At 36.2% G+C, this 21,766-nt stretch overlaps 1 protein-coding gene and 1 non-coding gene across 2 annotated transcripts in view; one reads left to right on the top strand and one right to left on the bottom strand.

Moving 5' to 3' along the window:
* LOC145683880 (uncharacterized) overlaps positions 1 to 21,766 on the bottom strand; it is a 141,817-nt gene that overhangs the window by 32,772 nt on the left and 87,279 nt on the right. Inside the window, exon 3 of the mRNA XM_081755513.1 lies at positions 16,103 to 16,176. Within this exon, the coding sequence (XP_081611639.1) occupies positions 16,103 to 16,176 (74 nt within the window). The remainder of the gene's footprint in view (positions 1 to 16,102; positions 16,177 to 21,766) is intronic.
* TRNAT-GGU (transfer RNA threonine (anticodon GGU)) lies at positions 5,719 to 5,791 on the top strand. Its single transcript has one exon. It is a non-coding gene; the product is annotated as a tRNA-Thr (tRNA).

Here is a 21,766-nt window from a genome sequence, read left to right as displayed (position 1 = left end):
CTTGGAACAGCTTATCCAGAATAAGGTATTTCTAACTAGTATCGGCTTCGTTTTACTACGTAACGACTTTAACGGTATTTTAAAATTCAGTTCCTAGATCTGACAGCTATCATCATTATGGTTTTTATATAAAAGTTCGAAATCCATTATTTGTCGACGGAACTAATGGCTAAAAATTCTCGAAGAGTTGGAACTATTTTCTCGGTGTTGCAGGATCGTTACCCTCCATCTCTTTGTACGTTAACTGCACAAGATGAAGTTGCTCGGATATTCACGTCTCGACTGGTAAGTTTACCGGTTTGCTTCAACATATAGACACTTCTGCAAGACTTTCACTGCACATTTAAGACATATTTCGAAACCAGGACTCAGTACACCAAAACGCTACAAACTTACGACAAAATAAATTGATCTGAACAAAAAAAGGTTGTATATTGTTCGCACTAGCTTTGGATCTATCTATTTACTAGTAGGAATAAATAATATCTGACCAAACCAATAACTAAATGGGAGTTAATAACTTCCATTACCATTTTGGCTACTTATCATTGCCTTATCATACATATTATGGAATAGAAGTTTTTTTTTTTTCCTTCTTGACATGACCATGAAGAAAAAAGAGGGAAATTCAAAACCAAGTGGTAAAGGAAACTCAATAATTTACAAAAGATGAAACTCGTTTATACGTACGGAAAAAGTACTTTCTCCTTAGGATAGGTATTTCAATGAAAGTGTAGTGATAAAATTCATAAGATACTCTATGTTACCTATAACTTTCGAAAAACCCTGACCTCATAGAATACGCCCTTTAATCAAAGCGGTGTGATAAACATCAAGCTTGAGATGGGTAATAACTACGTATCAAAAGTCATTTCAAACGGATCAGACGATTTCCCGACCCAGAAAACTACGGATTCGACACTAACCATAATCATTTGGAGCATTTTATTTTCACCCTTTCTCACCCTTCATGTCGATGAGGGCTGAACCCGGACTTAAACCGAATTGGGAGAGTCAGTATTCATTTCAGAGACCCCGAAAATATAAAGCTTTGACACTAACATTGGAGGTTTTTGATTATTTTTACATGTTACATCTTCTCACCCATATCCAAAGAGTGCTACATATGTCTTACACTCGATTAAACTTGAGCTTGAAGGTCATCGGAACTATCACTGATCAGCTCTACAATTCCGAAAACTATGAATTCGACATTAATATCGGTTGTTTACAATTATTTCTGTCACTCCTTTTCTACGCCCTAAGGAGATGCTAGGAGAGTGTTAACCTCAGCTTTCCTTTTTTTTCAGACTGTAAGTCATATGTGTGCTACGTTTGGTTGAAATTGCTTCACGTGTTACATATATCGAACTTAAGACAGTTCGAGTCGAAAACTGCCAGCCCAGAAAAAGCTGTATTGATAACCATAATTATTAATAACCCCATAAAGTAAATCTGCACCGAGGAATATAAAGTTGCATATAAAATATCATTTTTGAAATTATAGAGTATATATTGTTATACTGTTCAAAAAGTGGGTCATAGTAATTATTTTTTATTGGTACACCTATTCTTAATCTGCACTGTATTGGTATCTAGTTGTAGATAATTGTATAACATTCGTGAGGGATACTTTATTCTTAGCAAAAAGGTATCTTCCTTCCCTCCCTCCCCCCTTTGGACTGGATCGTTAGAGAAGTATAGCGTCCCTTTTGAGTAACGACCCTATGTGATAGGTTTGACTTCTAGTTCAACGTGGATACGGATCACCATAATGCGTACAATACTCTCTCATTGGGAATCGAAGCCGGGACGCTGTAGCCAAAGGCACGCACGTTAGCTACTACATCAGTGGGAAGGGCTTTTCTTAGAATAATATTTCAATAAACTTTTTTTTGAGCTCCTTCGTGGCTAAGCGGTTAGCGTACGCGCCTTTGACGGAAGAGACCTGGGTCCGATTCCCGGCAGGAGCTCATGTGGTTCGGATTCCGTTAATCAATAGGTCCCGTCTCATATGCCTCGCTGCTGAAAGGGACGTTGAACTCAAAATCAACTCAACCCAAACTCTTTCTTATCCCTTGCTTCCATGACAAAAAATTTGATACAAATGATGGCTGGCGTTGATGAGTGAGTCACTGACTCTTTTGTATAACAGTATAAATATAGTAAGTAATGTGGATGAGGGGAAAAAAGGATATAGCTGGTAGATAATGGAGTAAAGAGAACGAAAGAACACATTCTAATTTGCTGGTTGAAAATGGATTTTAAAAAAAATAGATATTGCGCACTGGATATGAAACAGAATACTTAAAAGATCTATTGAAGGAAGGAGTAAGAAAGTGCAGAAAGGGGGTACAAAGTTGACTTTTTATAAAAAATGGAAGAAAGAAAAAGAAGTTCATTACTTGCAGCAGACTTGCATTCCTTTCATTCTAAAAGTATATTTAAGTTAACACATGGTGTTAATAATATACAGGTTGAGTTTTTTCTTTAATTTCAGACTGCAAAATACCTGAAGAAATACGCAACGGATGAAAACATCTCCGAAATAAAAACATAGTATTTTGGAGGGGAAAATTCACCTAAGATAAAATTAGCCCCCGTGGCCTCCCTATGGGTGAGGTGGGAGTAACTGAAAACTTCAGTGGGGAAACCCATTTTTCATTACAGATTCAGATTCTACGGGGGGTAAATAATTTAATTTTATTCGAAACTTTTTTTTCAAATCGTGACAGGGCGAAAACTAGTTCCAATAAGGTTTCTTTAATTGGGAGCTCCTACGTTTCATGCCAGAATAAATCTGCGACAAACAGTAGCACTCTTTTGTATTAACCCTTTAACGCACCCTTTTCCGATCAAATTGATTTTTTTTTAAAATTTGGAGTGGTTTTTGTGTAGGAAACAAGGGATTTTTTAAAAAAGAATTAATGCAAATAATATATGGTCTATGGGATATTTTATGGTGTTTGCTTATAGGGTCTATGCAAAGTTGCAAGCTGACATCTGCAAAGTCCACTAAAACCAGATAGTACCAATAAAACGCGACGAATGTCAGCGTACTTGCACTCTTGCACTCTTGCACTCATTACACTTCTGTCTAACATAGAAAAAGTCAACAGTTCAAAACTTGTCCCTCTAAACGAGTAATGAAAGCTCAAAGATGACAAGATGACAACTCTGAGTGCAGCAAGTAACACAAAGAGACCAATGCTGGCTTACCATAACATCTAGCGGGAAATTCAGAACTTCATTCGTGAAAGGGCATCTTAGCTGATACGCAAAGCTGCTTTTCTATATCGGAACTACAAACTACATGGTGCAATACAATTTCAAAGTAAACTTTGCATATATGCAAAGCTGCGCGCTAAAGGGTTAAATACTTTCTCGATTGTGGAAGGTGGCCTGAAAGATAATAATGCATGCAGCGTAAATTCAAATGTGACATTGCAATTAAATGTAGTCTGAGATGGTAATCGTAGTTGACTTCCAAGCATTTTATCGGCTGCATCGCTCCGTAGTTATAAAACTAGGTAGAACTAGTTCAAAAACGACAAATGAATACAGTTCAAAAATGAAGCAACTCAACGAATGTAGTAAAAAATATTCAATTGAATGTGGTGTCAGAAGTACTCAAAATGTGAAATAAAATACACCTCAAAAGTAATACAAACTTAACGAATAAAAGTTTTTTATTATTTTTTAAAATTAACAATCAGATTAACATCTTTCTCAAAGAAGTGGATGTCATATATGAAAAAATACCGGATAGCCTCTAAAGTACCGTCGGCGAGGACACGGAGACATGCAGTCAATAAAATTCCTGGCAGCCAACTACGATTACCTCCGCACACTGAACGTAACTGACTGTCTCATTTGAATTACCTGAATTCACACCGAATATAAAGATGGGTACTGTTTATCGCAAATTTACTCTGGACTGAAACACGGAGGTTCCCCAATGAAGGAACCTTGGTAAAACTAGTAACAGCGCCATTTATCACGAATCTAAAAATGACGTTTCGAATAAAAGTTACTTACTTTTCCCTGTAGAATCCAAATCTGCTATGAAAAGAAAGACCTTATTTAAGTTTAGATTTCGAAGTTGCTTCACCCCAAGTGGTAGGGGCTAATTTTATCACAGGTGAATTTCCTCTCCCAAATACTAACTTTTTATTTCGGACATTTTTTCATTCGATGCTTATTTCTCCAGATATTTTGAAGTCTCAAGTTAAAGCATTGACCTTGTAAAACACAAATTTTTAGTATTTACTTACTGACTTGGTCAAACTTGTTATTTGTCTAAGACATGTGGTAACGGTAGTTACAAATAAAATCAAAAACCGAAGGATGAAAATAGAAATATATGGATATGGGTTCCATCTCTCGAGCTCATCATGGTGATCTGTGACCTATCATCTTTGTAATACATATTTATTATAATTACTTTAATATTACTGTAAAGTTTGTAACTGTTTGTTTGAATTCTGAACTGAAACAGGAAATATAAAACATAGCACACGAGCATGTGAATTAAGAAGCAGGGTATTAGTTTCATGTTCCGCATATATGTTCTTCTGAAGATTAGTGCGCATAATAGATATCAGTTTCTGTATTTTTTTGAATATGTTAATATAAATACCAAGAAATATAAAATAAAAGATCAACATTTGCAATAAATATATTTACTTTACACGTTCACACAAAAACTTCCAACAAAAAATATGCCACTAGTATAGCTGTTTATTACGGCTGTTTCAAATTAATATGAAATTAAAAGAATTTATGTTGTTGGCTGCCATTCAAGTTTACAAGAAGTGTAAAGAAATCCTACTTCACTTTCAAGGATTTTTTCCAGTCTTTCCTCCCCATTTGGATCATTTGTATACAACATTTTTTAAGCTCTAAAACTAACATAATCAGTGAAGTAATATATCACGCCGCATTCTAAAACTACTTATAATACGAGCTGAAGTTTTCCTGGTGATGTGCTGTAAATAACTATTCTCGACATATCAACTAGTTGGTGTGCTCGTTGTCCAATGTTTCGAGAACAGACACTGCTCTTATCTTCAGTGTCAGTATTGGGAAGACCTGACAGAAAAACTGTATATACACGATCTGTGGTGGACAAGGCGAGTTATGACTGGATGTTAGAATGTCCAATCAGTTGTCAGCCCGAAGACAGGTTGTGATTGCTCGGTGTATGATGTTTTCTGTAAGTTCGGCCCAAACAAATTGGGATTGGCAGATCACACTAAAAGAAAAAGGCATATCACATCATTTTTTGAAACTCATGTACTTTCCAGATGTTCGCGATATTAGGATTGGAAAACCAAAGAAGCCATAGCTATATATATTAATGAAAGGAGGAAACAACCGATTTATTTTACACCACAATCCTCTGTAGGTGCGAATTAAACAACTTACAAAGAGTGAAAAAGTGACTTGACTGGACCGGGATTCGGCATACCGTGCCGATGCGTTAACCACTACGCTACCCAGTCTGCTTCCCAGAACAGCCAAACACTCTCTCAATCCTGCAGTCGGTGCTCTCTACTCAGACCAAATGGCTTGTACCACAGCCTAAGCTGCTGTGCTTGGACAATCCAGTGTCCATATATTGAGAACACCTTTAACGGTTGTGATTTCATATATACTGTGGTCTGAGTAGAGAGCACCGACTGGAGAACAGAGAGTGTTTCGCTGTTCTGGGAAGCGGACTGGGTGGCGTAGTGGTTAACGCATCGGCACGGTATGCCGGAGATCCCGGGCTCGAGTCCCGGTCCAGTCAGGCCACTTTTTCACTCTTTGTAAGCCATAGCTATATTGAAAAGAGGCGGCAATCTCAACAGAGGTGTTTGTTACCAACTTAGTTGTGATAACAACTGTTATCAACTTACAAAATGGATTTTTCAAATAAAAAAGAATCAGCCATTAACCAATCACAGCGAGTCTTCAGACCGAAAATTCATTGGACAATCCATCAACCAATCATAGCCCGCAATGTTCACTGCAGACCACTTCCGTATATATGCTCCTCCTCTGTCTGTTAGGCTTTTCATACTGACCCTGACTGATTTGATTTTTTGAGTTTAATGTCCCTTTTAGCAGCGAGGCTATATGAGGCGGGACCTATTGATTAACGTGGAATCCGAAAACCGCGAGCTGTTCTGGGAAGCGGACTGGGTGGCGTAGTGGTTAACGCATCGGCACGGTATGCCAGAGATCCCGGGCTCGGGTCCCGGTCCAGTCAGGCCACTTTTTCACTCTTTGTAAGCCATAGCTATATTGAAAAGAGGTGGCAATCTCAACAGAGGTGTCTGTTACCAACTTAGTAGTGATAACAACTGTTATCAACTTACAAAATGGATTTCTCAAAAAGGAATCAGCCATTAACCAATCACAGCGAATCTTCAGACCGAAAATTCATTGGACAACCCATCAACCAATCATAGCCCGCAATGTTCACTGCAGACCACTTCCGTATATATGCTCCTCCTCTGTCTATTAGGCTTTTCATACTGACCCTGACTGATTTGATTTTTTGAGTTTAATGTCCCTTTTAGCAGCGAGGCTATATGAGGCGGGACCTATTGATTAACGTGGAATCCGAACCCCGCGAGCTCCTGCCGGGAATCGAACCCGGGTCTCCCACGTCAAAGGAGCGTACGCTAACCGCTTACCCACGAAGAAGCTCTATAATGACCCTGAATATGAGAATAATGTATGTTCTCGAAACGTTGGACATCATCCAGTGGATATCTCGAGGACAATTGTAAAACTACATGTTTAAAATTATTTATTACATTATGTTTATCAATCAAATATCTTCCTAAGATAGTCATTTGCTTATCTTTCGTTGATAGAGAAGCATAATATTCAAACTTTGACCTCTTCATTTCTATCATTATCATACTTCATATTTCTTCAATCGACAGTTCTTCAATTTTAATTCATCAGAAGTTCCTCCTCTTAATGGAGCATCTTTCTTCTATTCTTCCGACCTTTTATGATCTTTTGTTTCTTTACTCTGGATTATTTAAATCTTTATTATTTAATCTTGTTCAGGAAACTATTTAAATCATTTTTGTACTTCATTGTTTCAACTGCGTTTTCTTCTTTTCTTTCCGCGAATAGCGACTTTTTACCTTGAAGAACAGTCAGAATTATGTTCGTAATTTGTATATGTATTTAATTATTTTATTTTTTGGAAAGAAATGATGGCAATGAAAAGCAACCAATTTCGGTACAATTCGACTGAATTCAACGAGTGATGACCTCTTCTCTGAAATAAAGTAAAGAAAATAATATTCACAAAATATTTAATCACAATGTTACACTTCATTTTCTCCTGTACTTGAAATAAATGGTAACACTCTTATTATTTTAGTTAGTTACGGTTCAAGGGAAAGAGAAAAAGAAAACTTTCATGGTGGAAAATTAGAGGACAATCTTATAGATAAGGAAACTTTAAGCTTGGTTTTTAGAAAGCTTATCTTCGTATTCACTGCACTTTCTCCCATATTCTCCTTGTATAAAAATGTCTCTTTTGCTTCTACAGGGTATCTACTAAAATTCCAAAATGATATTTCGTGACTCTTCCTTGACCCTTTCTTTACCAAACTATAAAATTTTGTAACACTCTCAAGAACGAATTTTGGTGCGAATCAGGCCGAATTTTCATGCATGCGATAGAAGCGTGCTTTGCTTACAATTTGCTAGCGTCTAAAGAAGACCATATACATTTTTGGCGGTGAATTTTGACGTTGCATAGAACAAAGTTTTACAGTCAGTATTTTTATGTGTTCAGATAAAAAGATCATAACCCAAAAGCTAAATTTCGTAACTTTTTCTTGACTTTCATGACCATTTTCTGATTTCGTGACTTTCCTGACCGATAGACACCATCTTCTACCCATTTCTTGTCTTCGGCTAAACAGAATTTTGTAATTGGAATGTAACAATGTTAAGTGTATTCTTGGAACATCATTTATAATTCATTTGAAAAAAATTCTTAGGTTTTCCCGGCAAAGTTGACAAACGTCACACAGAGTTTGTTAACCGAATAATGTCTTCTTATTTCCTTGTAGCATTCGGCTTGCTAATAGTATATCAAATCCGGATCTCAATACCAGTAATTTAAGATCCACAGTATTGCATTTCAATGAAAGAATGTAAACATCAATGACCAAAACATCCAAACAAACGAGCATTAAACAGCCAATTTCACACAAATGACATAAACGACATTGTAGTTCATTTCTTCAAGTACATTTTTCTCGCGATATACGATTCCCTTTTACTACGAAAGAAATTTTAGAACATTTACGCAAAATTCCATACAAAGGAACTTAGTATCATTAATTTTCAATTATTTTAAAAATGATTTACATTTTCGGCTGACCTAAAGGACGTAGGACGTTGACGTTGTTTAAGGTGTCATTTAAAAGCTTGCGAAAAGAACTTTCAGATGATATTTAACACTAAAAAAAATTTTTTTTTAAGTAGAGATGCAAAAAAGCCAGCTTTTTTGAATCGATGGCTTTTGCACATAAAAAGCAGACTTTTTTGGGGAAAAAACGAGAATTTTGGAAATTTTGGCTTGTTTCATTTTCATGATTCTTCTATTTAAATAGCTTTCTTATAGTATACTCTAAAGTTAAATAAGATTTCATGACCTCAATGCTATATTTCGCTCTGGAATTCACCATCATGATGGATGGAACACATGTTTTATGAATTAAAATAAACAAAGTACGTAGTATTTGAGGGCAACTGTAGAAGATATTTAACTTTATTTTATCTTTTGAGTTGACATTTTTTCTTTTCTACATCATATTTTTTTTAGTCATCCGTGTTTCATTTCCTAGAGATTAGTAGGCCTACTCTAGCTTCTAGCACATAAGTTAAATTTTGTTTTTCAATATATCCGTCAGAGCGTACGTTTGTCAGTATATCTGTCAAAGCACACTTCCACATTTTTGTTATACGTAGCTGTGCACTGATTTTGCAATAATCATCCGGATACAACCTTGAATACCATTTTATACAAATAATCAGTAGCGGATTCAGGAAAGTATTTTGGGAGGTGTTTCTCTGTTTAAAGTTTGGTTTTTCTAAAATTTCCTAATTTTTATTGGGAGTTTATGAGTACAAGCATAACTTAATACTTCGTTTTATTTGTATATTCAGCAATAACCTTCCGGATACAACCTTGAAGACCATTTTATACAGATAATCAGTGGCGGATTTAGAAAAGTATTTTGGGAGGGGTTTTTCTTATTAATGTTTAGTTTTTCTAAAAATATCTAATTTTTATTTGAGAAGAGCTTGAAGTTTATGAGTAAAGGCATAACAAATATTTCGTTTGTTTTAGAAATTCTCTAATTTCGGGGTACAAGCTTCACCCGTAAAACATCCCCACCTTAACTCCCTTCGCAAATCTGTCACTGCTGGTAATTAGTAATAACAACGATTTTAAAACGATAAGAAAGGAAGTCGGCCAGAACTCACAGTACACGCATTATTTCTACATTCACAGATACAATTAAGAAAATGTTTTGTCGAATGTGGGGTTGAATCCCGGACTTCACGATTGAAGCGCAAAAGCTAATCACTCACTCATAGTTGTTGTTAAGTTGTGCTTAACTTTAATATATTCTCGCTCTATGGCCTATGGAATCCGAAGGTTCAATGCTGCGTTCACAAAAGCTCTCCACTGACTTCAATCCTTAGCCAACTGGATCCAGTTTTTACTTTGTATTCCTATTTCTGCGAGATCCATTTTAATATTGTCCTCCCATCTGCGCCTAAGTCTTCCTAATGGACGTTTTCTGATTGGATTTCCAGTTAAAACTTTGAAAGCGTTCCTACCTCCTTCCATTCTGGCTGCATGACCTGCCCATCTGAGCCTCCTAGACTTGATGACCGTAACGTTTGGTAAACCGTATAAATTATGCAGTTCTTCGTTATGAAGTTTCTTTCATTCCCGTTCCTCTTGGGTCCGAATATTCGTCTCAGGATTTTATTTTCAAATATTTTCAGTCTACGTTCTTCTCTCAAGCGACCATGTTTTACAACCATAATACACAACAGGCATGATTATCAATTTACATATTTTAAGCTTTAAATTCCTCGACAGAATTCGCGACGACAAAACACTTTGAACTGAATAATAACACGAATTTCTTGATTTCAGTCGACATTTAATTTCTTTGTGGATATGATTTTGGTATGGTGATATTAATCCCAAATATTTGAAAGTATCCACTTTGTCGAAAGTATTATTTGATATTTTAACGCACCCATAATTTGCGATGTTACAATCCCGGTGAACTTCCATGTATTTAGTTTTCTCTGCATTTACTTCTAAACCAATGTCACTGCAAGCGTTTAATAAGGACTCTGCATTTCTTTCTATTGTTCTCCTATTCATCCCCTATTAAATTTACATCATCAGCATACACCGTAACCTGGTGAATACAATTCAGCTCTAGGGCCTGGTTGCTATTTTTAATTTTCCTTATAGCGTACTCCAGAACAAAACTGAACAATAATGGCGATAACGCACTCTTTGTTTCAGGCCATTCTCGACGTGGAAGCTCATGGACTAGAATTTTTCTGCTCGGTCTTTACTTTGAGATTCATTTAAACACATTTTAATTAATCTAACTAGCTTTTTCGGTATTCTGAATTCTGTAAGAACGTTGTACAATGTTTCCCTTCTATCCGAGTCGTAAGCCTTTTTAAAACCAATAAACAGCTGATGTACTGGGTAATATATTTCCATTTCTTTTCGAAATTTATCGAATAGTAAATATCTGGTCGATAGTTGATCGATTTCCCTAAATCCACACTGATAATCTCCAATAATTTCATCTGCGTATGGAATCAATCTTGTTAATAAAATGCTAAGAGATAATGCCTCGATAATTATTTGGTCTAGGAATTAATTCGTGCGGGTGGACAAGAGATGGCGCAACGAACGGAGCGTCCCACAGTTCCGTGTATCCACACATGTGTTGCAAACCCCTGTCATCGCGTATCGTTCGTAGTATAGGGCAGTGGATTAAAGCGTCAACAACACCAGTTTGTAGTTAAGTGAACATGGCGCAATTTGTGCCTGATAAAGGGTTTTTGTTTGCGGGGTGTCCTGCTGCATTACTTTAACATGCAGAAAAGTGCGACTGAAAGTCATCGTATTTTGGTGGAAGTGTATGGTGACCATGCTCTAGCTGAGCGAACGTGTCAGCAAGTGGTTTGCACGGTTTAGAAGTGGTGATTTCGGCTTGGCAGACCAAGAGCAAGCTGGACAGCCAAAAAAAATTTCAAGACGAAGAATTGACAGCATTGCTCGAGCAGGATTCGTGTCAAACGCAGGAACAACTTGCAGCAGCATTAGGCGTTGATCAAACAACAGTCTCCAAACGCTTGAAAGCCATGGGAATGATTCAAAAGATGTCACATTGGGTTCCACATGAATTGAAAGACAGAGACGTTGAAAGACGAAAAACAATTTGCGAATTGCTGCTTCAACGACAGAGCAGAAAGGGGTTTCTGCATCGAATTATTACGGGTGATGAGAAGTGGATCCATTACGAGAACCCTAAACGAAAAAAGGCCTGGGTGAAACCAGGTGAACCACAACCAAAACGAGATATTCACTGTGCAAAGGTTATGCTGTGCATATGGTGGGATATGAAAGGTGTGGTGTACTATGAGCTGCTGCAACCGGGTGAAACTATGAATGGAGAACGTTATCGACGACAATTAATGCGTTTGAAGCAAGCTCTGGCCAGAACACGACCAGAATGGGAGAACAGACATGATAAACTTATTGTTCAACATGATAACGCTCGCCCACATGTCGCAAAACCGGTCAAAACCTATTTAGAAAATGTCGGATGGGAAGTTTTACCCACCCGCCGTATTCACCAGACGTTGCTCCTTCGGACTACTACTTGTTCGATTGCATGAACAACGATTTGATTGGACAGCGGTTTACTTCTTCAGAAGATATCGAAACATGGGTCTCTGACTGGATCGCTTCCAAGGATGAGGACTTCTTTCGCCACGGAATCCGTACATTGCCTGACAGATGGGCGAAAGTGGTGGCTAGCGATGGACAATATTTTTCTTAAGGTATTTATGTATTTTGTGTTTGTACTACAGCTTCAATGTGTGCGTACCAACCGCACGAATTAATTCCTAGACCAAATATTACATTCAGTTTTATCGCCTTTCTTGTGAATTGGAACAGTGATTGATTCCTTCCACTCTTCTTAAATGTATTCCATAGTTTTTTTTAAAAGTTTCATAATGATGTTAAATTCCTGTCGTTAAAAATTCAGAAACCTTCAGGACTGGGTAAATCGTGATGGTGGTTATGTCTAGGAAACCGCAAGATCAGATGAACAGTCTATTAAGCATATGATCCATTAACAGAAAATTTGGTACTTTCGCGATTCTGAACAAGCTTAAGGAACAGTCAATGCATTATAGAATTCGAAATTTTACCGATTTTGCAGATTCCAAGCACCTGATAGGTGGTAACATTATTACGTATGTGATCAATGAATGAAAAATTTGTTCGAAATATTCATACAATGTATATGAAAGTTAGAACTTAAAAATTTCAAGAATGTACAGAACCACCCGAAACAAAGCTCTTGATGTGCAGCTTTTAAGATTATCATATAAATGTATTTCCCTCATGTTTTATTTTGTGTTTCAAAAAGAGGGGGTGTGATATTTTGAAGTAAAAATAATACATACAATTTTGCTAGTTATTTGTGTATCTTTTTTTTTTTAAAGTACTTATTTTGTATATAAGAAGTTAAAAAATCATTATATATATATATATATATATATATTGGTTAATCCTTTGGAATTCATAATGTAAATATGTTAAGAATTTTTAAAGAATCTTTTCAAAATTCATGGCTTATTTTAGAGGTTCTATATTATTATTATTATCTACAACACCACTAATCAAATGAGTTCTTGTCCTGTAGAGAAGCGAAACAAAGTCTGCTTTATCAATTTAAAGCAAAATTTTGAAAAAAGCCAAAAATTTCCCAAGCAAAAAAGCGAAGCAGAAAAAACCGTTTTCTTTTTCAAAAAAGCCGGTTTTTTCCCAAGCCTTTGCATCTCTACTTTTAATTCCAAAAACTGAATTTGATATTCTCAAAAAAGCCATATTTTGTAAGAACTTTTGTTTGACTATTATGAATGTATTTTCAAAGTTTTATTTTAAGGCCAGCATAGGATTATTTGTTACGTGAGTTTCTATTTTCAAATGCGTAACATAGTGGATTACGTCACGAAGAAGCATTATATATGTGGGAGCTGAACTCGTCTTGGCGATTTATACACATTCAGGGGCATACACGCTGACACGTATCGACTGCTTGGCACTGAGGTACTGAACTCAGTTATCTAGCAGAGGTGAAAGAGATTGGATGCATCAGCAATTATAGCGATGTTTTACGTGCGAGTTAGAACTCGATATTTTGTGTTGTGATGAATACAAAAGGATTTGCAGCATCCATATATAAATAATAATACAATTCTCACACCTCGGCAGCTTTTTGACTGCGCAGTGGCCAATTTTACAAGAGTACACTTTACACTTCTCAGTCAAAAGGAGTTCACAAAGTCAGCAATATACAAGATCGCTTCAACAAAGCACAAACAAATCCTGGGACACAGAAATTTCACGAGTTCATTCCTGCAGCCAAAATCCTACACTTTTTCTCAAGGCATTTTCGTACTGACTGAGTTCATTTGAACAGACATTCACCAAATTCAACAAGCTAGCAGTGGCAGACATTAATTGGATTCATAACCGCAACCTAAGACAATAGATGGTGGCTGACATACGTTTTCGGAAAAGATGAAATGAAAGTGACTTTTCTCTATCTAATTGGTCCGTGTCTATTTTTTACATATCCTGAGGAATCAGATATTCTCCTGATTTGTGAAGTGGTTGTATTGTGTAGCTGAACCTTGTGACCCCGACAGGTCGACCTTGCCTTACAAAAATGTCAGGACAACCGAAAGTGTCATTCAAGTTTACTTCACACTAACCTGTAAGCAGTATCTAGAGAAGCCTTGAACTTCCAAATACGCACAAAAGTCTGGTTAATGTTCTTTTTGACACTGTGATATGTTGTTAATTTGATTTCAACATATCCTTATTTCTTTCGTCTGATTTTATTTTTATTTAATTTTTTTATGAAAACAAATTAACTCTATTTTTAACTCTACATTTGGAAGTGGAAACTGTTCTAACAAATGATCGCATGCTGATCCCACAATAAAACTCTGGGGCTATATTTGTCACAGTCCGAATGGTTTTATAAAATATCGAGTTCCAAAAATGGCGCCTACGAACCACAGAGCATTATCCTACAAGCCAAAATTAAGCAAGACATATATATTTGTATACCTTTCGAGTTTCGAGTCCTCGTCTGGAGACACAAATTGCACTATGTGGCAATGGCGCAAATAAAGAAAAAAAGATTAGATCTACCAATCTATCAAATAGTTATATCGATTCTTTGAAGATGGCAGTTAAAGTCGATACTGATTGACACTAGCATCACATGTAGCAATTGATTCAACTGCTTGTTGTATTAGCAGAATAACGCTAATGGCTCCAAGTTAATTTGTGACGTTGCCACATTGTGAAATTTTGATTCCCCCTAGCGGCTGAAGGGGGCTCCGGAGGGCATATCATCATATAACATTTTCGTTTTATTTTGGCCTATAGAATAGTGTTCTGTGGTCCGTGGGCGCCATTAAAATTTTCAAATATGGGATTTTGAAGAAATTAAATTCAAAACTTTGACTTCTTAATTATTTTTTTTAACAAATTCTACTGTCCTAATTTACCATCTGAAAGTTCTGTTTACAAGCTTTAAAACGATAGGGTGTCTACTGAGTTTCATTTTCAAAATTCCAGTATATCCAGTATAACTATCAGCAAATTCCAGTACTTAATACAATGATTTTTTTTCACGTTCTTATGAATAATCACACTCTTGATGATTTCAGGTTGGTACAGTAATTGTTTTACCATCAAAAAATATTTTATTTTTAATAAATTTAGTTAGCCTTGATTTTTTGAAATACAAATAATTTTTTTAACCTTTTTAAAGGGCCTCCCAACTTCCCTCACAGCCCTCCACTCCACCCATTGCTTTAAATGTCTAATCACAAAATGTATACAACTTTTGCTTTGGAAAAATTTACAATTTCAATGGATACAAAATTGTTTCTAAGACTTAGCATTAACAAATTACCAGTTTCATGATTTTTCCAGTATCTGGATCAAAATGCAAGTACCAAAATTAAATTCCAGTATAATTCAAATATTTCCAGTATCAGCAGATACCTTGTTTAACCATTGTTCTATGTCCTTTAGGTTAGGCGCAAGTGCAAATCGAACAAATATTACTCAAGCCGTTTTGGGAAAATTTTGAGAATTTCGGGGGCCTGTAATTTCGTAACTGGTTCGTAAATCAACTTAAGCTTTCCGTGTGATAGCGGTCAGAATACGAAAACTCACTGTAATTTGTAAGGGCTGAAATGAAATGAAATGAAATTTTGAGTTGTACGTCCTACGGTTATGCCGGTTAGGCTAAAGGAGATGGTAATGATGAGAGATGAATGAAATGGTGGAATGAAGAAAGTGGGAGAAGTGGGAGAACCCGAGAAAACCCACGCACACGATGTTTGTCCACCACAAAGTTCACTTGGCGGGAGCAGGGTTTGAACCCGAGACCCCTAGCACCAGAGGTGAACGCTCTACCACTGAGCCACCGCGGCCCTAATTTGTAAGGGCTGATTTGAACCTTGTGCTGATTTGATACAGACTGACCCACCCATGAAAACCTTCTTATATGTTTTATTAAATCATGACCATGTTCATTTCATTTTCTTTTTTTTCTTTCTTTCTTTTCTTTTTTTTCATTTAATCTCGTGAATTTCTGACTGATATACAGTTTCGCTCCAAAAGATTTACAAAACGTAATCAAAATTTACGTTTACTTTTCAATAATGTGATTGTCTCCGAAATTAACATTAACTTTACAATTACCTTTGCCTTTTCAAATTCTTTTTCATCTACTTCGGACGTTTCCTTTGGATGAGATCCTATTCGATCTGTTTTACCTGAAACATACAAAAATATACTCAAATCAAGCGTTAAACACTTTAGTAAAATATAAGTACTTACATATATTTCAACACAGAAAGCATAAATTAGTTTCAGCACTGAAGTGTAAGTGACAATTGAATTATTTAAACCGATAATTTATTATCTTCTATTGTTATCACAATGATTTTAGTACTAACGTTTATTAACCACACTTAGCAAGAAAGACAAACTTTTAGGTTCAAATGGAACAAAATGTGATAAATCTTAAGAACAAATGAATTGGAAGAATTGTGAAAAAGAGCAATAAGCTTATTCTTCAATCATGGAAACTCATCGTGGAGCACAAGTAAATTCAGTTAAATCTAGTACATTTTTACCAATATGAGGCATAGGTAAAAACATTAATTACAAAAATAAAAACAAAGTATTCCATCTTTACAGAGAACACAACAAGAAGAAACCCACATTACAGGACCACACCCAGAAGAACACACACACTATTAGAGTCACTTCCCTTCACTTTTTTGTTCCTTGACTGATAGTAATTTCTCAACATACTGCAGACATCGAAAACGATAAAATGTCAAAATTTCACTTGGATCAACTTGAGTTTCACGCTAGTGTTTCTTCTACTCCCTTCGGGAAATGGTAATTGACATTTTTGAGCCGTCCGATCTTCTTATAATACAAAACCTTTTCCTTTCCGCCTCTCCTTCAATACGGCACCATGTCTTGGCCTAAATTTCCAACAAGTTTCAACATCCTGCCTAGTCTTTGTACATACGAAGACTTTGCAACGTCTTCTCTTCATCTTAGATCTTTTCCCATATTACTTTTTTTTTCAATATTTTCCTTGGTCTTTATCGGGGTTGTTTTCCTCACGTGTATAAACTCCTTAATCACTCTTTTTACATGCCCATACAAATGTGCCTAAATTCTATGTTTTCTCGGTTACCCTTAGTTGAGTGTATTCTTGACTATTTTATTTCTTGTCTTCCCGAGAATGCTTCTAAGAAATCGCATTTTTGTCGCTAGGATTCTGCTCCACTTTCCTTGCGCCATTATTCAGTTTCAAAAGCGAACGTTATTGTAGATATGAAGTTCCTGTAATATATTAGCATTTTAGCTTTTCTGTGTATGTTCCAATCTCATATCAGATTTCAAATTTTGGTAAAATTTTCCTTCTCGACGTAATCTCGTAGTAATTTCTTTGTTTATTCTGCTATCTGTCATGACTTCTGAATCGAAATACTTCTGAAGGTTTCTGTTATCTTCAATGGCTTTTTTTTTTTTTTTTTTTTTAATTTTATAGTTTTGCTTTCCTTCTTGGCGTTTGTTTCCTGCAATGACCAAAGCCCACCTTTTCTCTTAGTTTACACGGAATCAATATTTTTCTGTTCAGTTCTCTCGAACATCCTACATGTCTTTGTATTTCGGTTTTTCTCCCAAATAATCACGCTGTCCGCAAATATAAACATGTTTCTATCCCTACTCTTCTATTCTAGAAACTATCTCTTCCTTAGCGACACTGAGTGATGCAGGAGACAGCACACTGCCTTTTCTACGTTTCGTTTGCACTCGAACTGCTGATCCGCAATATTCCTTCTTTTTTCATCCCAATCTACTGACATTCTTCCCGTATACGGTCCCTTGACATGTTATCACATGTTTTCTCTAGATCTGTTTCAAAAAGAATATACTTATTTCGAATGCATATATTTATTAAACTTTAAGACATACGCATATGAAATTTTACACACATATTTACGAACCTCTCAAGTTCAAATTACAGTTCAAAGTTCAAATTATAGATGTTCAATATGTCCTCCATCAGCGACACGAACAATATCACATCGATACTCAAATTCCTCCCATACTCGGGCAATCATGTCCTGCCTCACTGATGTTATGGCAGTATGGATCCGGTTCTTCAACTCTTCCAGATTCTGTGGGAGTGGTAGTGCATAAACGTTGTCTAAACGAAACCCCCCACAGGAAGTCAAAGGGTGTCGAATCCGGTGACCGTGGAGGCCAGTAGAGACATGCTAAGTCGCCAGCTCCTGGACGACCAATCCAACGGTTCGGTAGTTTCATTCAGATATTCACGCACTTGGAGACTACAGTGAGGGGGTACTCCGTCTTCTTGAAAAATGAAGTTGCCTTTGTGCAGCCTCATAACTGGCACGATGAGTTGATTTTGAAGGACTACGTTGGAAATCAGTTTGAATCGCGCATCTTCAGGAACACGAGGGCGGCCAGGACTCTTTCCTTTACATACACATCCTGTATCTACAAACTGTCGATAACTGTATCTACAAACTGTCGATAACATTTGCGAATGTTCCACCCATTCGGAAGATCAATTTGGTACCTCAACCTGAAACGTCTTTGCGCTGTAATCACGGAATTGCACTTCGCAAACTCGAGAACACAAAATGATTTCTGCTGCGGAGTAGCCAACGGTTACCAAGCAAAACAGAAGACAACTAACATCTAGCGGCTATTAATATAAATTACGCTATGTATTTGTTTCTCCAATAGCCGAGCCGAGGCGCAGCGATCGATGGTTTGGGCAAAATAATTCTTCGTAATACGTATATTCTTTTTGAAACAGGGTGTATTTCTAGCTCCTTTAATCACCTGTCTCATTGTAAATTATATCTATTATTGATCTTACTATTCTTAATCCTAACAGCATGTTAATACCTCTCACGTTAAGCTTGATTTTGGATGTGCTATTCTATAACTCTTTAGAAAAAAAATCAACACCAGATATCTCGATCATTCGCAGATATTTCTCCCGTCACTTTTATCAATGCTTCTTTAACCCTCGCTTTTACACAGTATATTCAAATATACAAAGTGTTCTTGTCAAGTTATAACTAAATTTATGAAGTATTCAGATGTATTTTCTTTCGAAGTTGCCACGCGGCATCACGAGTAAAATGTGGATGGAAGCTGTAAATAAGCGTGCTTCTCAAGAGTGTGTCTGTCACTGTACATCTAGATACAATGCGCAGAAGTGTTTCAGTTTCTTATAGTAAGTTGAATAACGTATCCCCCTGCTCTTGTCTCTTCTTCTTTATCACTTAAATAGTTATGAGAACTTTACTCAGCTATCATCAACAGAAAAAAAGTTAGAACAGCAACAATGAAAATTTTACTGACGGGATCTTTTTCCTTGTGGTCTCTCGCACAAATCACAACCGAAAAGCAAAGTGACACTTATAACATAGATAATGCAATTCAGTATATACTTCCAACACAAGAAATAAGTAAAAAAGACTTACAATCAACGGAACAATGTCTAATATACGTAATCTGCAACAGATGGGCAGACCATCGAGATGGTGGAAGTTCTAAATTAGAAAACCGGCAACTAATAATTTGCAAAACATTTGATATATGTAAAATCCGGGAGTGCATGCATTTACGGATGATCCTGCGTTTGTTTTTACCTATTTCGGAAGACCAAATTACATGCTTCTATGAATTTCTGACAAGACAAATTAAAGGACGTTTTCGACCAAGACCAGTGTCAGATGCAGTATGGTTTCCAATTATGTCCGTGTCTGCGCATGGTTTTCAATAATGTCCGTGCCTTAAAAGACAATGCTTCTGTTCCGAACTCCCAGCACGTAAATGACTGACTTGCTTTGATTCACTGAATTTAACTACTTCTTTCAGCACCAAGATCATATACCCACTGTGAATCGAACCCAGGATGATACACGGAAAAAGTAAGTGCACTGATCACTTCGACACAAAGGGCTTATTACTAAATGGAATCATGGTTTCAATTATCATCTGTGTTATTCATCTGACTTCTACCTTTTATCCTTTATGGATTTATTTCTGAGAAGCAGGCACTTTTTATCAAGTTATCGATCCACTCTGAGTCTTTTATAAAAGGCTGCAGCAACAAAGTGGTTCTGGATTGGAAACTAATAACTAGACCAATCTGTGTTACTTCCAACCCACGTAAATGTGTCAGAAGAAATCTGTATTGAACATCTCCCTGAAATATCCCGTGAAATAACAATATATCAACATTACTCCCAAGCCATATTTGAATCTATATACCCCCATTTTCCTCAATATTTAAAAAACAACCATCATCAGGTTTTCTGGGTGATTTTTAAATAACAAAATCACAGATCAGAACTTCATTATAGTCCATTCTTTCTCTCCTGATTAAAGTTTACAATTTAGAATTAAGAAAAAAGGGGAAAAAAAATTCTCATATATTACCACCGGTTTATGACTTCTTTCTCTTTCTGGAAATCTCCGCTCACTAAATTCTAATCATTATCCATTCTCACGTTAGAGATCACTTTCACGCCCTGAGAACTTTTCGCATCAAATCAGCAATTATGTAGTCTATCAATGATTATATTTTTCCGTCTCTGATGTATTTTATTGGTTTGTGGCTTTCCTTTCCTTAAACCAACCGCATCCGTTCTTAGTCCATTTCAGAGACATAAATCCAGTAATTTATTTCCTTCTGCATTTCGTTCTCCGAAACAGAGTTATTCCAATAATATATATCTTTGTTTATTCTTACCAATTAACTGGGTATTCGTGCTTCATAATATTATTCAGTATTTCCATTTCCAGATCTGAAAATTCAACAAATCAAAAAAGGAGACCCTTAACAACAGTATATGAAGCACAAAGGCTGGGCGGCGAAGTACGTATTTCATATATGAACAGTAACAAAGTTGTCGCAACCGCTGTAACATTCGATTAAGTTACCATAAGTACCAACAAACACTCGACTGTGTTCCTAAAAACACAAGATAAATATTCACAAATGGCTTTTGAGAATTCGTTTTCGGATATGTGGAATAAAGATTTTAACTGACGATTTGCTTCGAACGAGATATGTATCTAGCGTTTGCATGTGTGAGAAGGTAATTCAGTAAGTACTGACGTTGGCAAAAGCTGTTTAAGAGTGATTTGGGGAAATATCATTTGGAAGAAAGATCATGATTTCCATAGAATGACATGAATCTACATTTTCGAGTGCGGGAACTTCGTGAAAATTCATTTCCGGGAATCCCAGGATGTCGCCAAACATTTCTGTCAAATGGAGTAAATCTTTTTTTTCCTGAGTACCAGAAAATGACTTAATGTGTCCATACTTTGGGAACAAATTTTTCAGGCAAGTTCAGAAATATTCATTGAGTAAAGGTTAACAATTTCAATGACATGTTACATTTGAGTGCGGGAAGGTGGTTAACTACGTCTCGGAATTGGAAAAAACTATCTGCGAAGGGAAGGAGCTATAGGAAAGCATTCTACTTGCGTCACGGAGTTTGTACATCTTTCAAATATCTTGATGTAATTTCACAACTCCCGTGTAAAGAAAGTACATTTCTACTACAACTCGTTTGAACCTTCAATTTCTTCAATATATATATATATATATATATATATATATATATATATATATATATATATATATATATTAAATTACGGTAAACAATCGATGAAAATATTACAACAATTCATTATGGAATTTTGAAGGTACTAGCATTGCTTTTCCACATATGATATCGTAACAATCATGTTGGCTTGATGTCATGCAATAAATAATTTAAT

The sequence above is a fragment of the Thermobia domestica genome, chromosome 4 (genome assembly GCF_964235325.1).
Source record: "Thermobia domestica chromosome 4, izTheDome1.hap1.1, whole genome shotgun sequence".
Classification (NCBI taxonomy): Eukaryota; Metazoa; Arthropoda; class Insecta; order Zygentoma; family Lepismatidae; genus Thermobia; species Thermobia domestica.
This window is presented reverse-complemented; position numbering and strand designations above follow the sequence as displayed.